This window comes from Mastacembelus armatus, chromosome 3 (assembly GCF_900324485.2).
Source record: "Mastacembelus armatus chromosome 3, fMasArm1.2, whole genome shotgun sequence".
In the NCBI taxonomy this organism is placed as follows: domain Eukaryota; kingdom Metazoa; phylum Chordata; class Actinopteri; order Synbranchiformes; family Mastacembelidae; genus Mastacembelus; species Mastacembelus armatus.
In genome coordinates, this window is record NC_046635.1 from 14,403,699 (window position 1) to 14,425,071 (window position 21,373).

The window sequence follows — 21,373 nt, forward strand, 5'->3', positions numbered from 1 at the left end:
AGTTTAGCCCAATATATGTCCGCACTGTCCTCTTCTAGCGGCTGCAAAAGGCATTGTTTGTGTGCCATTGCATGTGTTCCGGAGCAAGGGAGACGTGTCCCATCAGGCAGTGTCAATGTGAGTCCATCAGGGGTGCACAGAATTGATGCACCCAGTTTGATGAGAAGGTCTCTGCCCAGGAGGTTAACTGGCGTGCCTGGAGAAAACACAAAGGGGTGTGTCACTATTTGGGGACCCACTTGGGTGGTCAGTGGGACCGTTAGTGGCAGAGTCTGTTTCTTCCCCGAGAAGCCCATGACTGTAGTGTGACGAGTCGACAAGGTGGAGTTGGCCATATTATTGAGGGTGGAACATGTGGCCCCTGTGTCGACTAGAAATGGCAGGTACAGTGGGTACGGAAAGTATTCAGACCCCTTTAAATTTTTCACTCTTTGTGTCATTGCAGCCATTTGCCAAAATCAAAAAAGTTCATTTTATTTCTCATTAATGTACACTCAGCACCCCATCTTGACAGAAAAAAACAGAAATGTAGAAATTTTTGCAAATTTATTAAAAAAGAAAAACTGAAATATCACATGGTCATAAGTATTCAGACCCTGTGCTCAGTATTGAGTACAAGCACCCCTTTGAGCTAGTACAGCCATGAGTCTTCTTGGGAATGATGCATCAAGTTTTTCACACCTGGATTTGGGGATCCTCTGCCATTCTTCCTTGCAGATCCTCTCCAGTTCTGTCAGGTTGGATGGTGAACGTTGGTGGACAGCCATTTTCAGGTCTCTCCAGAGATGCTCAATTGGGTTTAGGTCAGGGTTCTGGCTGGGCCAGTCAAGAACGGTCACAGAGTTGTTCCGAAGCCTCTCCTTTGTTATTTTAGCTGTGTGCTTAGTCATTGTCCTGTTGAAAGGTGAACCTTCGGCCCAGTCTGAGGTCCTGAGCACTCTGGAAGAGGTTTTCTTCCAGGATATCTCTGTACTTGGCCGCATTCATCTTTCCTTCAATTGCAACCAGTCGTCCTGTCCCTGCAGCTGAAAAACACCCCCACAACATGATGCTCCCACCACCATGTTTCACTGTAGGGATTGTATTGGGCAGGTGACGAGCAGTGCCTGGTTTTCTGTAACCTTGGCCAGATCTGTGCCTTCTGTCTCTGAGCTCCTTGGGCAGTTCCTTCAACCTCATGATTCTCATTTGCTCTGACATGCACTGTGAGCTGTAAGGTCTTATATAGACAGGTGTGTGCCTTTCCTAATCAAGTCCAATCAGTTTAATTAAACACAGCTGGACTCCAATGAAGGAGCAGAACCATCTCAAGGAGGATCAGAAGAAATGGACAGCATGTGAGTTAAATATGAGTGTCACTGCAAAGGGTCTGAATACTTATGACCATGTGATATTTCAGTTTTTCTATTTTAATAAAGGCCCACCTCGGCCTCGGCCGGAGCTTGGGAAGCCGCCCTGATATCCCCTCCCTCGCTCCATGGCTTTGATATGAGGGCAGTTCTTGACCCAATGTCCTGTCTCTTCGCAGTAGTAACATCGGGTCGCCGATGCATTTGCAGGTCTTTGGTCTGATCATGTTCCCTTTGGTGTTGTTCTTGAGCGCGGATGAGGTGATGCACCAGATGTCTCTCCCATACCACAGAGTCCGCTCCCTGCAAGTCAGGGTTGTCACGCATGGCCTGTCGACTTCTGCCCAGGCCTAGAGGACACATGCAGCTGTCCCTGTTCTATGACCAGGGTGGGATAGATACCTGGTAGGGGTGCCGATGGGGAAGGACACATGTAGGGCGGTGAACTAAATGAGGATGGCCTTACCTTGTTTTCTACCTCCTCCAACTTGGCTTTGTCCTTCTGTCTGTGTAAGTGGTGTGTACTCTGCCACCAGATGGCCATATTGACCATATACCAATTATCAATAATAACCTGTAATTAAATTTATTCCACCCCGACCTTATCACATATTATTCCCATAGGGACCTAGTTATCATTTATAATTAAGTTTACCACTTTGTTCTATAACCAAAGTATATTAAAATACTATCCCTCAGAATATGGCCTCCAGCACTACTGTAAAAAACCTTGGAGTTATTTTTGACCAGGACATGTCCTTTAACTCACACATAAAACAAATTTCTAGAACTGCATTCTTTCACCTGCGCAACATTTCCAAAATTAGGAACATCCTGTCTCAAAATGATGCAGAAAAACTAGTCCATGCGTTTGTTTCCTCAAGGCTAGATTACTGTAACTCATTACTATCTGGATGTCCTAATATCTTAATAAAAAGCCTCCAATTAATCCAGAATGCCGCAGCCAGAGTCCTGACAGGAACTAGCAAGAGAGATCATATTTCTCCTATATTGGCTTCTCTTCATTGGCTCCCTGTAAAATATAGAATAGAATTTAAAATCCTTCTTCTCACATACAAACCCCTTCATAATCAAGCTCCTTCATACCTTAAAGACCTCATAGTACCATATTATCCCAATAGACCACTTCGCTCTCAGAGTGCAGGCCTACTTGTGGTTCCCAGAGTTCTCAAAAGCAGAATGGGAGGCAGAGCCTTTAGCTATCAAGCTCCTCTCCTGTGGAACCAGCTCTCAGCCTGGGTTCAGGAGGCAGACACTCTCTGTACTTTTAAGGCTAGACTTAAAACCTTCCTCTTTGACAAAGCATATAGTTAGGGCTGGCTTCAGGCAACCCTGAACCATCCCTTAGTTAGTTATGCTGCTATAGGCCTAGACTGCCCGAGGACCATCGGTGCACTGAGCTCCCCCCCCCCCCCCCCTAGTTTGTGCTCTCTCCCTCCCTCTCTCTCTCTCTCTCTCTGTACCTTCTGCAGGTGTCCCTGGTCCTGGAGCTGTTTATCGCTGATGTACAGTTACTGGCCCCACCAACTTGCAGTGTCTATTTGTTGTTTATTGTTGCTGTTCTTTTCTCTCTGCTCTATCCACTCACCCCAACCGGTCGAGGCAGATGGCCGCCCAAACTGAGCCCGGTTCTGCTGGAGGTTTTTTTCTTCCGTTAAAGGGAGTTTTTTCCTCTCCACTGTCGCCAAGTGCTTGCTCATAAGGGAATTGTTGGGTTTTTAGTTTTAGTTTTTGTAAAGTGCCTTGAGATGATTTGTATTGTGATTTGGCGCTATACAAATAAAATTGAATTGAATTGAATTGAATTGAATATGCTATAATAGGCAGATATTAGTTTACTCTAGTTTCTGTTATTACTGTAGGATATGCTGATATCCTATATGCTGATATCCTATATTCACCAGTGACCTCTACCTGGTCTCTGTTTTACACTCTACGGTTCCTTTCACTCTTTTCGGGGGTCCTAAATTCCCTGGGACTGTGAACCCAGCTGCCACCCTGGCTCCGTCTCCTGTCGGAGATCGGTGGGGTTTGCTAACACCTAGGACAGTTCCTTATATTTACCCTTACAGTGCTTAATTTATATACCGCAGTCCAAGACTTAAAGTCTGTTTTAGCCTCTTTTATCTCTGATTCAGGCAATTGTGCTGAGACAGGTACATTTAACCAGTCCAGGGCAGTAATTTAGTCATTCCCAATATGCAGAATTTTATTAAAATGGTTTCTGCTTACCTACTGGTTGTGTGGCCAACGCCCTGGTTGATCAATGTATCTGGTCCCCCGTTTTTGTCCAAATTGGCTTAAATCCCCAGACGAAGCCCCCAAAATTGTTGAATCCGACCCGAGTTCCTTAATTGAGAAAGGACGAGCTGAATCAGAGACTAAATTAACCGGTTTTATTATAAACAGAGATATCTCTGGAGATCAGCACTCTACCATGAGTCTGTTCCTCAGCCTGTGCCTAATGAGATCCACATAAAACAGGAAAAACAGTGGTTTTCACAGACAAGAGCCACTCCCTGGTTGACCTCTCCATTCCCGCACTGGTTAAGGTCACTTCCTTATAAGGTAAAACTGCCCAATTCCCTTAGCAACAGCTATGCTGCAGGCGCACCCTATATCTGGGGGTCACAGTGTCTTACACAAAGAGGAGGTTACAGGGCGCGGCTGTTGTCTCTACATACCACACTTAATTCATACTAGCAGGACCTATACAACTTTATGCCTTAAATCCTATGTTCTATGAAACCCTTTTCTCAGGTAGTTGCTGCATTCTCACATTAGACAGGCTTGAAGTCTGGTTAACTGGTTTGTGTTAACAGGTTTAATAGATAGATACAACTGAGTGTCATCTGCATAGCAGTGGTAATTAATAGAGTGCTTCCTAATGACATAGCCTAACGGACGCATGTACAGGGTGAACAGAATCGGTGTTAGCACAGAGCCTTGTGGGTTTAATTACTGCAGTCTTAACCCTCTGGGATCGACGCACGCGCCGGCGCGTTTTGACGCATCTTTTCCTGATAAGGCCGAAACAAACTTAAATTACTCCGTCAATTCTGATCGTACAGATAAAAGAAATATATCATTCAAATCTGTAAAGGGTCTACTTTTAGTTGTATACCATCATAATAAAAACAAAACGTTGTGCTTTTTTTAAATAAAGAAAGCCGACAGGGTGCGCTCTCTGCCTTTTCTGTCTCTGCCATTTCTCTTCACAGACGCGAAAATAAAACAACCAGAATCTCAGCGAATATTTGGCTCATAAAAAAATAGCATTATATGGCTAGAAAGCTTGAAATGTTTTCTTTTAAGTGAAACAATTCAAGTCGAAAACAAATCATCACTTTTTATTTAATCCGTATGAACGTAAGGAGAAGTCCGTTTTTTCCTGTCCCACCTCATTACAGGTAATGTGGTCCCGCCTTGTACACTGTCCATTGTTCACATGTAAATAATCTCAGGTGAATCAAATAAATATGTGCACACCCCCGAGAAATGACATAAAACGTCAAACTTCATCATAGAATTTACTCACTTTTTCGGCGCGTTTGGATGATGGCGCGTCACGGACGTGAAGAAGCGCTTCTTGTATTCCACACAGAGACAAACAGTTTAGCTTGACCTCAGAGTAAAAACACTGATTTTAACTCAAATGAGGATCATATGGCTCCTCATTGTTTTGTATTGTGCTGCACTAATCCGTCCCATCTACATTGCCTGAAAGGCTCATTATGCGCTTCTTTGTCTGGTCGTTCAGTGCGTCTTTTGTGTTCTCAGGTAAACCACATGACTATTCATCCTCAGACACACCCTCTTGCATATGGCCTTTCTGGACAAAAAGTGTCTTAGAAAATTTAAATCAGTGTATTGTTTACTGTGAATGTGTGAACAAGATGACATTCACAGCACTCTGAAGTAAACACTTTAGCCTACAACATGCTGGTCTCCAAAGTCTTGTGAACCAATGTTCTGTTTGTGTTTTATGGTCTTATTTCAGTGAGTAAAAAATTGTAGTTTTTCACTAACCATGCATAAACACTTTTTTTCTCAAAAACACAATCATGTATAAACTTGCTGCTCACATATTATTGTAGCCAATTTTGTGCTGATTACAGTGTTATCAGACTTTAGACATTAATATGTTTAAAAGACACTGAAAAAAGCACAAATGTCAGGACATGTCAAAATTTGTCCAGGCCCCCAAAACCCCCTCAGACCCCAGAGGGTTAAAGGCCTGTGGTACGTAGCCTGATACCAGAGATAAATTTACCAAGTCTAATAAAGATGAGTTAATTAATGGCAGGGTGCCTTTAAGCAGTCTAGTCGGGATGGAGTCTAATAGACATGTTGATTCAGATGAAGCAACTACTGATGTAAATTCAGAGAGATGTATGTGAGAGAAGCAATCTAAACATAACTGAGGTCTTACAGATGATTCAAGAGCTACTGTAGTAGAAGATTCATTTATGGTGGGTACAGGAAGCATCTGCTGAATTTTATCTCTAATAGTTGTGATTTTATTTGTAAAGAAACTCAGAGTCATCACTGCTGAGAGCTAAGGGAACACTGGGCTCAACAGAGCTGTGACTTTTTGTCAGCCTGGCTACAGTGCTGAAAAGAAACCTGGGATTGTTCTTATTTTCCTCTATTAGTGATGAATAGGATGCAGTTCTGGCTTTACGGAGAGCTTTTTTATATGTTAGTAGACTGTTTTTCTAGGCTAGAAAAATTTCCTCTAAGTTTGTGGAACGCCACTTCCTTTCCAGCCTTCGTGATGCCTGCTTTAAGGTACGAATATGTAAATTATACCATGGGGCTAGTCTTCTCTGATTCACTAACTTCTTTTTCAGAGGGGCCACAGTATCAAGCGTTTCACGCAGTGAGGCTACAGCACTGTCAACAATATGATCAATTTGGTAGGGAGTGGGATTGAGGCAGCTGGTGGACGGTACACAATGGAAGAATGGTAGAACTGGTTTTTGTGTTTTCCAGTTTGGATGTGAGAGGCTCAGAGTGAGGCTCTCAAATGAGTTATAATTGTTCTGAGGATGAATAATAAACTCAAACTCAAACTTAATAATAAGTTTGAGTGGAAGATTGCAGTTACTCCTCCACCTTGGCCTGTGCTTCGAGGAACATGACAATTTTTATGACTGAGGGGGGTTGATTTATTCAGACTGACATATTCATCTTGCTGTAGCCAGGTTTCAGTAAGACAGAGAGAGTCAATTTGGTGATCAGTTATCAAATCATTTACTAACAGAGATTTAGACAAAAGAGACCTGATATTTAATAATCCACATCTGACTGTTCTGTTTTTCTGTTCAATAAGAGGAGTGGTCTTAATTTTTACTAGGTTTTTATGACTAACTCTTCTACTGTTAACATCAGATTTATTTATTTATATGTTCGAGGGGCAGACACAATCTCTATGCGGTTTGAGGGGTGCGACGGCTCTAAGGAAACTGCAGAGAGGCATTTTAGACTGAGTCTCTGCATCCCGGTCCCCACTCTGGATTGTCAGGCTTTAGGTGGGCTAATAAACTTGGCCAGATTTCTAGAGATGAGAGCCGCACCATTCAAAGTGGGATGGATGCCGTCTCTCGCTATCAGACCGGGTTTTCCCCAGAAAGTGGCCCAATTGTCTATGAAGCCCACATCGTTTGCTGGCCACCACCTTAGACAGCCAGCGATGGAACGACGACATGCGGCTAAACATGTCATCGCTGGTCAGATTGTGGAGGGGTCCAGAGAAAACTACGGAGTCTGACATTAATTTGGCAAAGTTACACACCGACTCAACATTAATTTTAGTGACCTCCGATTGGCGTAATTGGGTGTCATTGCTGCCGACATGAATAACAAATTTTCCATATTTACGTCCAATTGGCGTAATCGGGTGTCATTGCTACTGACGTGAATAACAAATTTTCCATATTTACCTCCAATTGGCATAATTGGGTGTTATTGCTGCCGACGTGAATAACAAATTTTCCATATTTATGATTAGCCTTAGCCAGCAGCTTCAAATTTCACTCAATGTCGCCCGCTCTGGCCCCAGGAATACATTTGAGTATGGTTGCTGGTGTCTCTAGCTTCACGTTTCGGACTATGGAATCGCCAATTATCAGAGTCAGTTTCTCAGCAGGTGTGTCGCTGAGTGGGGAAAATCTATTAGAAACGTGAACAGGCAGGTGATGAGCCGTGGGCTTCTGCTTAGGAGTAAGTTTCCGTTGGACCGTCACCCAGGCTAATTCTCCGGGCTGCTCCGGAGCTGCCCTTGGACCGCTAACAGACCCTGAGCCTGAGCTCGGTGGCTTCCACACCTGCTAATGGGGCTAAGCTAGCTGGCTTTTGTTCAAAGGTGTGGAGCCGCACTTCCAAAACGGTGATCCTCGCCTCCAAATCTAGCAGAACCCTGCACAAAGGAGGCAGAGGAATAACTAAACATGTGGCACACCGAGCAGGAAAGAGAGAGAGGGAGAAGCCATGTTACTAGCTAGCTAAGCTAACTGGTAGGCTAACGAAAGGTAAGTCTGGGAATAGCAATAAATACCAGTCAAAATACAAAGGTACTTGACTAGTGACAGAATGTAGCGGTTAATGAATTGTTTAGAAAGTTTAGTTAGGTTTTTAGGAATGTTAGACTATAGGTAGTCTGTTGCTAATCTGTAGACGAACTATACACCACACACACAGCACAACACGCTTGCAATAGGAAGTGATTCACTTACCCGGAAACAGTTCCTCACTGCTGAGCGCTAAGGGAGGAATTTCATAACTCACACTACTATGATTAGAGGTCAACAACTGATTCCAGCCAATTTTTTGCCATTTTAACACAATCATGTCAAGTATGTCATATCAAGCATGCCCTATAAAAAGCAGGTGCATCCGCAGCAGCCCAGTGTTTTTGTATTCAGCCATGCGCATAAAGGCAACATAGAAGAAGAAGTAGGCAGTGGAGGATTTCATTGGAGAGTAGGCCACATTTAAATTTTAACATTAGTAAATATAGTTGCTGACTGTTCTGACTGTGAACACTGGGCTGAACTGGTCATTATTATTAACATTAGCTTACTTAGCTACTCACTTGCCAGGTAATGAGCTAACTGATGTCCTTTGTTATTTTATTTTAAGTGGAGATGAAACAGCAACAATATGTCAAATGTCACATTCTGCTTAGGGGCTGAGCACACTTAAAAGTCTGATCCTAGAATTAACCCTGGCATCAAATGCAATCACCCAGTTAAAGAAAATCACAGAACATATCAGGCAAAAAACAAAAAAATCAGCAACCCACTTAAATGTTAACTGTGATAAAAGGGTGATAATGGTGGGCATTGGAAATGGTTTTGCTACATATGTAATACTGAAAAGGAGAAGATGACTGAAGCTTTCTTCAACTTACTATCAACAATGTTAAACAGCAAAGAAAACCTGCTAAAACAGTGGATATATAGAGAAATATAGAAAACTGAATAAACTGCCCACTTTCCTGTCTCCAGGAAACACAGTATGTCTTGTACAAGCATTCATCAATCTAGCTAAAATATGCCAAGTATGATCAAACTGGACATATTAGAATTATCAGCTGTGTGTCAAAACCTTCCCCAGATACCTTAAACCAGCCAGGTTTTAGGTTCTTCTGTGCTGTTAGTGTATATGGGGCTGTGCTTAATCTCTGCTCTGCCCCTCTCCCACCTGCTGATTATTCCCGGCAACATAACGCATTCATGTGAGAAACTAAATCTGGTACACTGGTTTAATACACCATGTAAAAGTAAATCCACACTGGCATTACTTCAGTGCCTTGCAAGTTATCCTATTAGAGCAGATCCTCATTGACATTCAATGAATGGATATATGTAGGAATTTCCAAAATTTTGATCAAGATACAGTAAGCGTCTATGAATATACTAATAGATACGTATATTGACATTGTTTTTATAGATGCTCCACCAATGACACAGCCCAGTATACTGCAGTGGCTAGTAACATCCATGGACAAGCCTCTAGCCAGGCAGCCGTTATTGTCAAGAGTAAGTCCTCCTATGTGATTACCCTGTTTCTGATGTTGTAGTGTGATTTTTATCATCCAGGCAAATTACTTTGCTAAACATGTAGTTATTATATGGACACATTACATCTTTGATGGCCACTGGTTATCATCTGCCTGATTGCTTACCAGTTTTATCAATTAGTTACTGCTAATAATGTTCAACTATCAGTATGTTTGTTTTTAATCATGCAGGGTTCAGGCAGGAGGATGAGTTCTGTCCATATGCTTGGTTTCCTTTTACAGGTAAGTATCAAAATTTCTACCCTGGCCAACCAGACTATTTTTTCCTATTCTATACAAAGAATTAGTCTGGAATCTTTTCAGTTGAGATTGAATTTCAATGGACGCAGAATAAACCAAGAGAAAGAACGATATGATGCGAGCAAAGGGACAGTGAGACCATGTAGTAGAGTAGGTGGGTAGTTAGTCATTCATGTTGGTGAATGACTACCTACCTAATACATGGTGTTATCACCATTTCTCTGCACATTTTTGAACGGACTAAACAGCAAAAGCCAGCTGTAGAAAGATTTGTGGACTTGGGACTGGCATTGAGAAATATTACAAAAAAAGTAACGCATAAAGCCCATTGCAGATAAATGGCTGTGATTGGCCTGGCTCATTTGAAGCCAAAGGAAAACACTCCCTAAGGTAGAGGTTACAGACCCACATTCTTTCGGTTAGAAAGGAGTGGGTCTGGCTGGGCAGGCTACAAAGCTTCATCCAGCACTTTCTGAATATGTTGAAAACTTTCTACCGCCACTAGACTATAAAGTAACCACCACTAGGGTATAAAATATGTCTCTTTTTAAAGTGAATGAGCAAGTTGTCACCACTGAAGATCCCATCTCATTCCTATTCTGTTTTTTCCTTCCCCCTGTCTCTCAGAGGTCATGCTCCCCCAGGTCCACTACACTAAAATTCACATTACTTTTCTGGAGCAGTTTGGGCCTGTGTTTGCCACTGAGGGAGACTCTGCCACTCTGTCTGCAACCATGGCTGTGAATCCCAACCTCGCCAACCTACAGCCTGAGGCACAGTGGTATAGAGATGGTAACTGTTTTAAGTAGCATTTTATGAACATATATATGAGCACACACAATATTAAGTTAATCTTTTATAAACAATGGTTATATGCAGTCAAACTGCATGTATAATTTCTAAAATTATATTGCTATAGCAATAGGATTAAAAGATTTATGCAGTGATATTGAATTCAGGATCTTGCTTTAATCCTAGAAACACATCTGTTTGACTCTAAATGGGTGAAGATTGAAACTGGCAGAGGATTCACCACCTTGACTCTTCCAAACCTCTACAAAGATGATGAAGGCCTTTATACACTACGCATGGTCACTAGAGGAGGCACTGCACAACACAGTGCATTTGTCTCTGTTGCAGGTGAGGTGTGGTGGATGACTGGACTGCCTGATAATTTTAAATACAACATTACGCTTGAAACTAAAAATGTCAAACTATCATGAGTCTAAAGAGGGCACATAGTTAAATTTGGAACCCAAATCTTATGTCATGGTTCCCCTTTGGGACTTCCTGCCAGGGATCCTTACACTGAAAAGACTTCCTTTTTCCCCTGCATTGGTCCCCGTCAGCTTCACACACCCAGTTAATTGCTTTCACCTGTTATCAATTACCTTTTGTTTTCTCCCTATAAATACTTCTCTGTTCCCTTTGTTTTTGCGGAAGCATTATTGTTTATTGCTAATGTTTTGTATTGCCTATTGCAATTATTTGTATGTTAGGCGGGAAGAACAGGAAGTCCCTTCAGTATAAAGGTCCCCCGGCAGGAAGTCCCAAAAGGGAACTCATAACAGTTTGTTGGTTATGTATGTGCTACTGTTCCATCTGGCTTTTCTCAGTTTCCCGTTTCATTTGGCTCTGCTTTTTGTATTTTTTCCCTTGCCCTGGTGATCCCAGGAGGAATAAAGCTCTTTTTGGTTCTGCATTTGGGTCCTACCTCTCCTTCTTCCCTCCTTCACTCCAGCACCATCACCAACTCATAACAGAATGTTTCTGCCTAAGATGGGCCCAGCAGAACCAGCCGAGGAAGCATTCTCAGAGAGGCATTTAAGGGAGAGTGTCGCTGCTCTCCAACTTTGCCTGAGGTTCTCCCCGGACTACACTATAGCACTCACCGCGTGTAGCCAACAGCAGTGGTGCCTGTTGCACTGCCACCGGACATACCTGAGAAGAGTGAGAGGAAGGCGTCCGAGCTTTTCTCTTCCCTACATGCTCTGCTGGAGGAAGGCAGAGAGCGGCAACTCCCGATCCACGAAGCCAAGTGGAGATGCCTCGCAGCGCTTCAACTTCCCTCACCAGCTTCTCAGCTCTTCACACCATCGGCTCCCCTAGTTTCCCAGGACCAAGACGCAACTCTCCTCAGTTAGAGATCCTTTCCTCTGGATCGGAACGCCACTCGCCTCCGTCCACATTCCGCTCCTTCTTCGAACAAAGAGACATCACTCGCGTCAGTCCAATCTCCCCACTTTGCTGGACTGAGCCTCTTCATCTCCTTGAATCTGAGCCTCTTCATCTCCCTCCGTTCGAGCCTCTTCTTCTCCCTCAGCTTGAGTCTCCTCATCTCTCTCCTCAGCCTGAGCTGTCCCTTCTCCTCCCTCAGGCTGAGTCCTTTCTTCTTCCCCAGCCTGGGTCCCCCTCACACTCTCTCCATTTCCCAGCCGGGGTCCCCTCTCACTCTCTCCCTTCCTCACCGCTGGAGCCTCCAGCGCCACACCAGTCCGAGCACCCTGCATCGCAGCAGACAGAACCTCCTCACCTGCAGCTTCGACGACGATGGAGTTTCTGCCGTCTGAAGAGGCAGATCCCAGAACCTCAGTGTGTTGACGAAGCTGTCCCCGCTGAGGTTCCACCCTCTCAGTTGCATGAACCTCAGCGCGCCGATGACAACGTCCCCCGCTAGGGTTCCTCTGCAGCCTTCCAGACCTCAGTGTGTCGAGGACAGTGTCCCCGCTGAGGTTCCACTCAGGAGTCCAGAACCTCAGTGTGCCGGCATCAGCATCCCTGCTGAGGTTCCAGTACTGCTTCCAGAGTTTCAGTGCGCCGACGCCAGCGTCCCCGCTGAGGCTCCGGTCCTGCATCCAGAGCCTCAGTGCACCGACAACAGAATCCCCGCTGAGGTCCCCCTTCCAGTCTCCAGCCAGCCTTTCGCCTGAGATTCCAGCAGGCCTTTCCAACTGGCCTCTCACCTGAGTCTCCAGTGCCCCAGTTTCCAAGGCCCCTGCTTCCAGACCTTCAGCATGCTGACGATAGCATCCCCACTGAGGTCCTCTTCTCATCTCCAGCCAGCCCTTCACCTGAGTCTCCAGCAGGCCTCTCCCCTGAGTCTCGGGCTAGTCCCTTGCCTCAGTCTCCAGCCAGCTCCTCTCCTCAGTCTCTGGCAGGCCTTGCACCTGATTTTCCAGCTGGCCTCTCACCTGAGCCTCCAGCCAGCTTTTCGCCTCTGTCTCTGGCCAACCATTCACCCGAGTCTCCGGATAGTTCCTCGCCTTAGTCTCCTGCCAGCCCTTCGCTTGAGTTTTCAGCAGGTTTCTCTCCTGAGGTTCGGACTGGTCCTTTGCCTCAGTTTCCAGCCAGCTCGTCACCTTGGTCTCCGGCAGGACTTTCACCCGAGCTTTCAGCTGGCCACTCACCAGAGCCTCCTGCCAGTTTTCGCCTCAGTCTAAAGCCAGCCCTTCTTCAGTGTTCCTCCTCACTGCCCAGCCAGAGTCCCAGGCTGGACCTTCACCTCAGACCTCTGCCTCCTCAAGGGTCGTCCGCCTGAACGGCCCTGGACCTTCGCTCGTCTCAGGGGCCGTCCTCTCGAAGGACCCCGGAACTTCGCTCACCTCGGGGGCTGTCCTTCCAAACGGTTCAGGACCTTTGCTAATGTTTTGTATTGCCTATTGCAATTATTTGTATGCTTGTTGGTTATGTATGTGCTACTGTTCCATTTGGCTTTTCTCAGTTTCCCGTTTCATTCTGTGGTTTTCAGTTTCCCGTTTCAGTCGGCTCTGCTTTTTGTATTTTTACCCTTGCCCTGGTGATCCCAGGAGGAATAAAGTTCTTTTTGGTTCTGCATTTGGGTCCTACCTCTCTCTCCTTCTTCCCTTCTTCACTCCAGCACCACCACCAACTCATAACATCTTACTTCATTTTTTATTTCATTTTAATTAATGTCTTGTCAATACAATGCCTGCATTTATTTTACAGACTCTGTAAAATTGTACTTATTTTAAAGATTATTACTTACTAACTATTAACAATTACTTACTAACACAAGTTATTAAAATAATGTCATCCTGTCACTTCCTATATAGATGGTCCTCCACCAGTCCCTGGTGCACCTGGTGCTCCTATGGATATCAAGATCCATGATGCCAATAGAGATTATGTCATTGTGTCATGGAAGCCTCCTAATACAACTACAGAAGGTCCAATCCTGGGATACTTCGTGGACAAGTAGGAGTTGCTGATTAAACACCATAAAATAAATAAACTGACTGAAAAGACAAACAGATTACTGTAAGTGATCACATTGAGTTTGCTTGACTCTCTATACAGAAGGAGGGTTTACTATCCCTGCATCATAACAAAAGCATAAGTACATCATTTGTGGAAGAGCCTCCTCTACCAGTTAAACCCTCTCTACTTAAAAACATTGATACATGTTAATAGTTAAATGTCATTACATTAGATTACCTGTCCTTACATGGTGATATGATACCTCAAAATCACTAATATTATGTTAATATAATATAATATGTTTTTTACCTCCTGAGTGCCTCTCTTCTCTTCTCTTTTAGATGTGAGGTTGGAACTGAAAACTGGACCCAATGCAATGACCATCCCATCAAGATCTGTAAATATCCAGTGTCTGGGCTGTTTGAAGGACACTCCTACTATTTCAGAGTCAGAGCTGTCAACTCCCATGGAATCAGCAAACCATCCCGCATGTCTGATCCCATCGCTGCACTGGACCCCACTGAGTTTGAGAGACTCCATTGTGGGTTTAACTCAATTAGTATTGAGAGATCTCATCCCTGCACTGTTTTGAAGACTTGATAAATGCATGCTGATGAAATTTGCTGTAGTGCATTTATTTTGGTGCTTGTAAGACTACATTACTCTATGACTGAATTATGAAAAGCTTAACATTTTGGAATGGATTTTTTTTTTTGTAATCATGTTACACATTCTAAGTTAAGGTACAGTAGTTCACTTTTTCTATTAAAAGAATTAGCATTACCCTGGCATAGACTTAGGAGTGTGATCCCCCTGTGTTTGGACCACCACCCTGGTCTGCCAGTCCAGAGGTGCTGTTCCCAGTCACCACACGATGTTGCAGAAGTCTGTCAGCCAAGACAACCCGACAACATCCAGAGACTTAAGGCACTCAGGGCGGATCTCGTCCACCCCTGGTGCCTTGCCACCGAGGAGTTTCTGAACCACCTCAGTGACGAGTCCTTAGCCTCTGCTTCCTCTATGGGGGGTGTGTCTCAGTGGGATTGAGGAGATCCTCGAAGTATTCCTTCCACCAACCGACAATGCCCTCAGTAGAGGTAGAGGTCAACAGCTCCCCACCTCCACTGTAAACAGTGTTGGCAGAGCACTGCTTTCCCGTCCTGAGGTGCTGTTCCCAGTCACCACACGATGTTGCAGAAGTCTGTCAGCCAAGACAACCCGACAACATCCAGAGACTTAAGGTACTCAGGGCGGATCTCGTCCACCCCTGGTGCCTTGCCACCGAGGAGTTTCTGAACCACCTCAGTGACGAGTCCTTAGCCTCTGCTTCCTCTATGGGGGGTGTGTCTCAGTGGGATTGAGGAGATCCTCGAAGTATTCCTTCCACCAACCGACAATGCCCTCAGTAGAGGTAGAGGTCAACAGCTCCCCACCTCCACTGTAAACAGTGTTGGCAGCGCACTGCTTTCCCGTCCTGAGGTGCTGTTCCCAGTCACCACACGATGTTGCAGAAGTGTGTCAGCCAAGACAACCCGACAACATCCAGAGACTTAAGGTACTCAGGGCGGATCTCGTCCACCCCTGATGTCTTGCCACTGAGGAGTTTCTGAACCACCTCAGTGACGAGTCCTTAGCCTCTGCTTCCTCTATGGGGGGTGTGTCTCAGTGGGATTGAGGAGATCCTCGAAGTATTCCTTCCACCAACCGACAATGCCCTCAGTAGAGGTAGAGGTCAACAGCTCCCCACCTCCACTGTAAACAGTGTTGGCAGAGCACTGCTTTCCCGTCCTGAGGCACCAGACAGTTTACCAAAATTTCCTTGAGGCTGACCGATAGTCCTCCTCTGTGGCCTCACTAAACTCCTCCCAGACCAGAGTTTTTGCCTCCACCTGGGCTGCAGCACGTTTGGCCTGCCAGTACCTCTCAGCTGCCTCAGAAGTCCCACAAGCCAGCCAGGCTCAATTGGACTCCTTCTTCACCTTGACGGCATCTCTTACTTCCGGTCTCCACCACCGGGTTCAGGGGTTGCCGCCACGACAGGTACCAGAGAGGTACCTTATGACCACAGCTCCGAGCTGCCATGTCAACAATATAGTTAGAGTCCACTCGGACTCAATGTCCCCAACCTCCCTCGGGATCTGGTCAAAGCTCTCATCATGGTGGGGGTTGAAGATCCCTTTGGGTCAACCCAACAGATGCTCACAGTTCATTTAGGTTAGCAGGGTCTGTCCAGCTTCCTCCTCCGCCAGTGGATCCAACTCATCACCAGGTGGTGATCATTTGACACCTCAGACCCTTTCTTCATCAAGCTGTCCAAGACATATGGCTGAAGGTCAGATGGCATAACCACCAAATTGATCATTAACCTGGTGCCATGTGCACTGATGGGCACCCCTATTCTTGAACATGGTGTTTGTTAATGACAAGATGTGACTAGCACAGAAGTCCAACAACAGAACAACACTCGGGTTCAGATTGGGGAGGCTGTTCCTTCCAATCACGCCCTCCAGGTTTTACTGTTGTTGCCCACAGGAGCATTGAAGTCCCCAAGCAGAATGATGGCGTCCCCAGTTGGAGCACCTTCCAGCAACCCTCCTAGGGACTCCAAGAATGCCGGGTACTCTGTACTGCTGCTCAGCCGTTAGGCCGAAACAACCTATCCTCTAACTGAATGCACAGGGAAGGGACCCTCTCATTCATCTGGGAAAACTCCAGCACATGGCGGCTGAGATGGGGATCTACAAACAAGCCCACACCAGCCTGCCACTTCAATTTTCAATTCAATTCAATTTTATTAGTATAGCGCCAAATCACAGTACAAATCATCTCAAGGCACTTTACAAAAACTAAAACTAAAAACCCAACAATTCCCTTATGAGCAAGCATTTGGCGACAGTGGAGAGGAAAAACTCCCTTTAATGGAAGAAAAAACCTCCAGCAGAACCGGGCTCAGTTTGGGCGGCCATCTGCCTCGACCGGTTGGGGTGAGTGGATAGAGCAGAGAGAAAAGAACAGCAACAATAAACAGCAGATAGACACTGCAGGTTGGTGGGACCAGTAACTGCACATCAGCGATATACAGCTCCAGGACCAGGGACACCTGCAGAAGGTACAGAGAGAGAGGGAGAGAGCACAAACTAGGGGAGAGAGAGAGCACAAGGTTAGTAGCATTCAATGGTGGAATATACATGAGGTGGGAGGAGAGAAGAGAGGGGATGGGAGGGGGGGGGGGTTAGGGTGTAAGTAAAAAGTTACTGGTCATCCAGGCCTTTATGTCAGTTAGACAGGCTTGAAGTCTGGTTAACTGGTTTGTGTTAACAGGTTTAATAGATAGATATAACTGAGTGTCATCTGCATAGCAGTGGTAATTAATAGAGTGCTTCCTAATGACATATCCTAAAGGAAGCATGTACAGGGTGAACAGAATCGGTCCTAGCATGGAACTCCATAACTAACTTTTGTTCGTGTGGAATGTTCATCATGGACATGAACAAACTGGAATCTGTCCGATAAATAGGATTGGAACCACTTTAACGCTGTTCCTCTGATACCAATCACATGCTCCAGTCTCTGTAATAAGATGTTGTGGTCAATGGTGTCGAATGCTGCACTAAGGTCTAGGAGGACAAGTATAGAAACAAGTCCATTATCTGAGGCTAAGAGAAGATCGTTGGTAACTTTCAACAGTGCTGTTTCTGTACTATGATGTGCTCTAAATCCTGATTGAAAATCTTCAAATAGTTCATTCCTGTGTAAGTGGTCTGATAGCTGCTTAGCAACAGCTTTTTCTAGGATTTTAGAAATATATGGCAGGTTGGATATTGGTCTATAATTAGCCAAGACTCCTGGATCAAGACTAGGCTTTTTGAGTAAAGGTTTGATTACTGCAGTCTTAAAGGCCTGTGGTACGTAGCCTGATACTAGAGATAAATTTACCAAGTCCAATAAAGATGAGTTCATTAATGGCAGGGTGCCTTTAAGCAGTCTAGTCGGGATGGGGTCTAAGAGACACGTTGATGATTTCGATGAAGCAACTACTGATGTAAATTCAGAGAGATCTATGGGAGAGAAGCAGTCTAAGCATAACTGAGGTCCTACAGATGATTCAAGAGCTACTGTAGCAGAAGATTCATTTATTGCAGGTATAGGAAGCATCTGCTGAATTTTATCTGTAATAGTTGTGATTTTATTTGTAAAGAAACTCATAAATTCATCACTGCTGAGAGCTAAGGGAACACTGGGCTCAACTGAGCTGTGACTTTTTGTCAGCCTGGCTACAGTGCTGAAAAGAAACCTGGGATTGTTCTTATTTTCCTCTATTAGTGATGAATAGTATGCAGTTCTGGCTTTACGGAGAGCTTTTTTATATGTTAGTAGATATTTTTTCCAGGCTAGAAAAATTTCCTCTAAGTTTGTGGATGCCACTTCCTTTCCAGCCTTCGTGATGCCTGCTTTAAGGTACGAACATGTAAATTATACCATGGGGCTAGTCTTCTCTGATTCACTAACTTCTTTTTCAGAGGGGCTACAGAATCAAGCGTTTCACGCAGTGAGGTTACAGCGCTGTCAACAACATGATCAATTTGGTAGGGAGTAGGATTGAGGCAGCTGCCCTCCACTATGTTTATACTTGGCATAGATGCAAATAAAGATGGAATCATTTTCTTGAATTTATTAAGTGTTGTCGGATAAACATCTGCTGTAGTGGAATTTTCTTCCAAACGCTGCATGATCCATCATTTCAAATTCAAAAGTTATTAAAGAATGATCTGACAAAACAGGATTTGGGGGGAAAACTATTAGATGTTCAATTTCGATGCCATAAGTCAGAACAAGATCAAGGGTGTGATTGAAACAGTGGGTGGGTTTATTAACATTTTGAATGAAACCAATTGAATCTAATATAGAACTAAATGCAATGCTGAGGCTGTTATTTTCAACATCTACATGAATGTTAAAATGTCCCACTATAATAACTTTATCTGATCTAAGCACTAAATCAGACAGGAAGTCTGGAAATTCAGTTAAAAACTCTGAGTAAGGAACAGGTGGACGGTACACAGTGACAAGTAGAACTGGTTTTTGTGTTTTCCAGTTTGGATGTGAGAGACTAAGAGTGAGGCTCTGAAATGAGTTATAACTGTTCTGAGGATGAAAGTTTAATAATAAGTTTGAGTCGAAAATTGCAGCTACTCCTCCACCTCGACCTGTGCTTCGAGGAACATGATAATTTTTATGACTGAGGGGGGTTGATTCATTCAGACTGACATATTCATCCTGCTGTAACCAGGTTTCAGTAAGATAAAGTAGGTCAATTTGGTGATCAGTTATCAAATCATTTACTAACAGAGATTTAGAAGAAAGGGACCTAATATTTAATAGTCCACATTTGACAGTTCTGTTTTTCTGTTCAATAAGAGGAGTTGTCTTAATTTTTATTAAGTCTTTATGAATAACTCCTCTTCTGTTAACTTCTGATTTAATTGATTTATATGTTCGAGGGGCAGACACAGTCTCTATGTGGTTTGAGGGGGGAGGCGGCTCTAAGAAAATTGCAGAGAGGCGTTTTAGACTGAGTCTCTGCATCCCGGTCCCCACCCTGGATTGTCAGGCTTTAGGTCGGCTAATAAGCTCGGCCAAATTTCTAGAGATGAGAGCTGCACCATTCAAAGTGGGATGGATGCCATCTCTCGCTACCAGACCGGGTTTTCCCCAGAAAGTTGCCCCATTTGTCTATGAAGCCCACATCACTTCTCACCACTGGTAACTCCAGAGTAGAAGAGGATCTAGCCCCTCTCAAGAAGTGGGGTTCCAGAACCCAAGCTGTGTATAGAGGTGAGCCCGACTATCTCTAGTCAGTACTGCTCAACCTTCTCGCTCAGGCTCCTTCCCCCCCAGTGAGATGACATGCCATGTCCCTAGAGCCAGTTTCAGTAGCCAGGGATTGGGTCATTGAGCCCCCCGCCTTTCATCAAAAAGCCATGCCTCTTGTGGCTCTTCCTGCAGGTGGTGGGTCCACAGAAGGACAGCCACACATCGTCTTTTTGGACTTTGACCAACCGGCGCCATGGGGAGAGACCCGGCCACAAGGTGCTCGCCTGCGAGTCCAAACTAAGGATACCATGTCAGGGGTACGGGAGAGGAGAATTTGGCCTATAGTAGAACCTCAGATCCAAGAGGAACAATGCGGTTTTTGTCCTGGTCGTGGAATGCTGGTCCAGCTCTACACCCTCTCCAGGGTGCATGAGGCTTCAATTGAGTTTTCCCACGCAGTTCACATGTGCTTTGTGGACTTGAAGAAGGCATTCGATCCTGTTCCTCGTGGCATCCTGAGGGAGGTGCTCTGGGAGTATGGGGTCCGGGGCCCTCTGCTAATGGCTGTCTAGTCTGGGTGGAGCAGGAGCTTGGTTCACACTGCCAGCCGTAAGTGAGACCTGTTCCCAGTGCATGTCGGGGCTGTCACCGGTTCCGTTCTCTGTTCATTATTTTTATGGCTAGAATTTATAGGCGCAGCCAGGTCCCAGAGGGAGCCCACTTCGGGGACCACAGGATTCCATCTCTGCTTTTTGCAAATGATGTTGTCCTTTTGACTTCATCAAACCAGGAACTTCAGTGTGTATTGGGGCGGGTTGCAGCTGAGTGTGAGGTGGCTGGGATGAGAATCAGCACCTCCAAGTCCGAGGTAATGGGTCTCAACCTGAAAAATGTGGTTTCGCTCTCTCCGGGTCAGAGCAGAGATCCTGCCTCAAGTGGAGGATTTTAAGTATCTTGGGGTCTTGTTCACAGGAACAAGGAATGGGAGATTGACAGACTGATTGGTGCGGTGGAGCCTATGTACCGGTCTGTTGTGGTGAAGACGGAGCTGAGTCAAAAGGCGAAGCTCTTTATTTCCCAGTCAATCTACAGTGGGTACGGAAAGTATTCAGACCCCTCTAAATTTTTCACTCTTTGTGTCATTGCAGCCATTTGCCAAAATCAAAAAAGTTCATTTTATTTCTCATTAATGTACACCCCATCTTGACAGACAAAAACAGAAATGTAGAAATTTTTGCAAATTTATTAAAAAAGAAAAACTGAAATATCACATGGTCATAAGTATTCAGACCCTGTGCTCAGGATTGAGTAGAAGCACTCTTTTGAGCTAGTACAGTCATGAGTCTTCTTGGGAATGATGCAACAAGTTTTTCACACCTGGATTTGGGGATCCTCTGCCATTCTTCCTTGCAGATCCTCTCCAGTTCTGTCAGGTTGGATGGTGAACGTTGGTGGACAGCCATTTTCAGGTCTCTCCAGAGATGCTCAATTGGGTTTAGGTCAGGGCTCTGGCTGGGCCAGTCAGGAACGGTCACAGAGTTGTTCCGAAGCCACTCCTTTGTTATTTTAGCTGTGTGCTTAGGGTCATTATCCTGTTGAAAGGTGAACCTTCGGCCCAGTCTGAGGTCCTGAGCACTCTGGAAGA

The 21,373-nt window shown here is 44.9% G+C and overlaps 1 protein-coding gene across 3 annotated transcripts in view; it reads left to right on the top strand.

Moving 5' to 3' along the window:
* Nucleotides 1–21,373, top strand: part of myom2b (myomesin 2b) — a 63,834-nt gene that overhangs the window by 14,545 nt on the left and 27,916 nt on the right. For all 3 annotated transcript variants that reach the window (XM_026320462.1, XM_026320463.1, XM_026320464.1), the window contains 6 exons: nt 9,327–9,415; nt 9,628–9,678; nt 10,324–10,488; nt 10,675–10,836; nt 13,770–13,911; nt 14,256–14,455. In XM_026320462.1, coding sequence (XP_026176247.1) covers nt 9,327–9,415; nt 9,628–9,678; nt 10,324–10,488; nt 10,675–10,836; nt 13,770–13,911; nt 14,256–14,455 — 809 coding nt within the window. The remainder of the gene's footprint in view (nt 1–9,326; nt 9,416–9,627; nt 9,679–10,323; nt 10,489–10,674; nt 10,837–13,769; nt 13,912–14,255; nt 14,456–21,373) is intronic.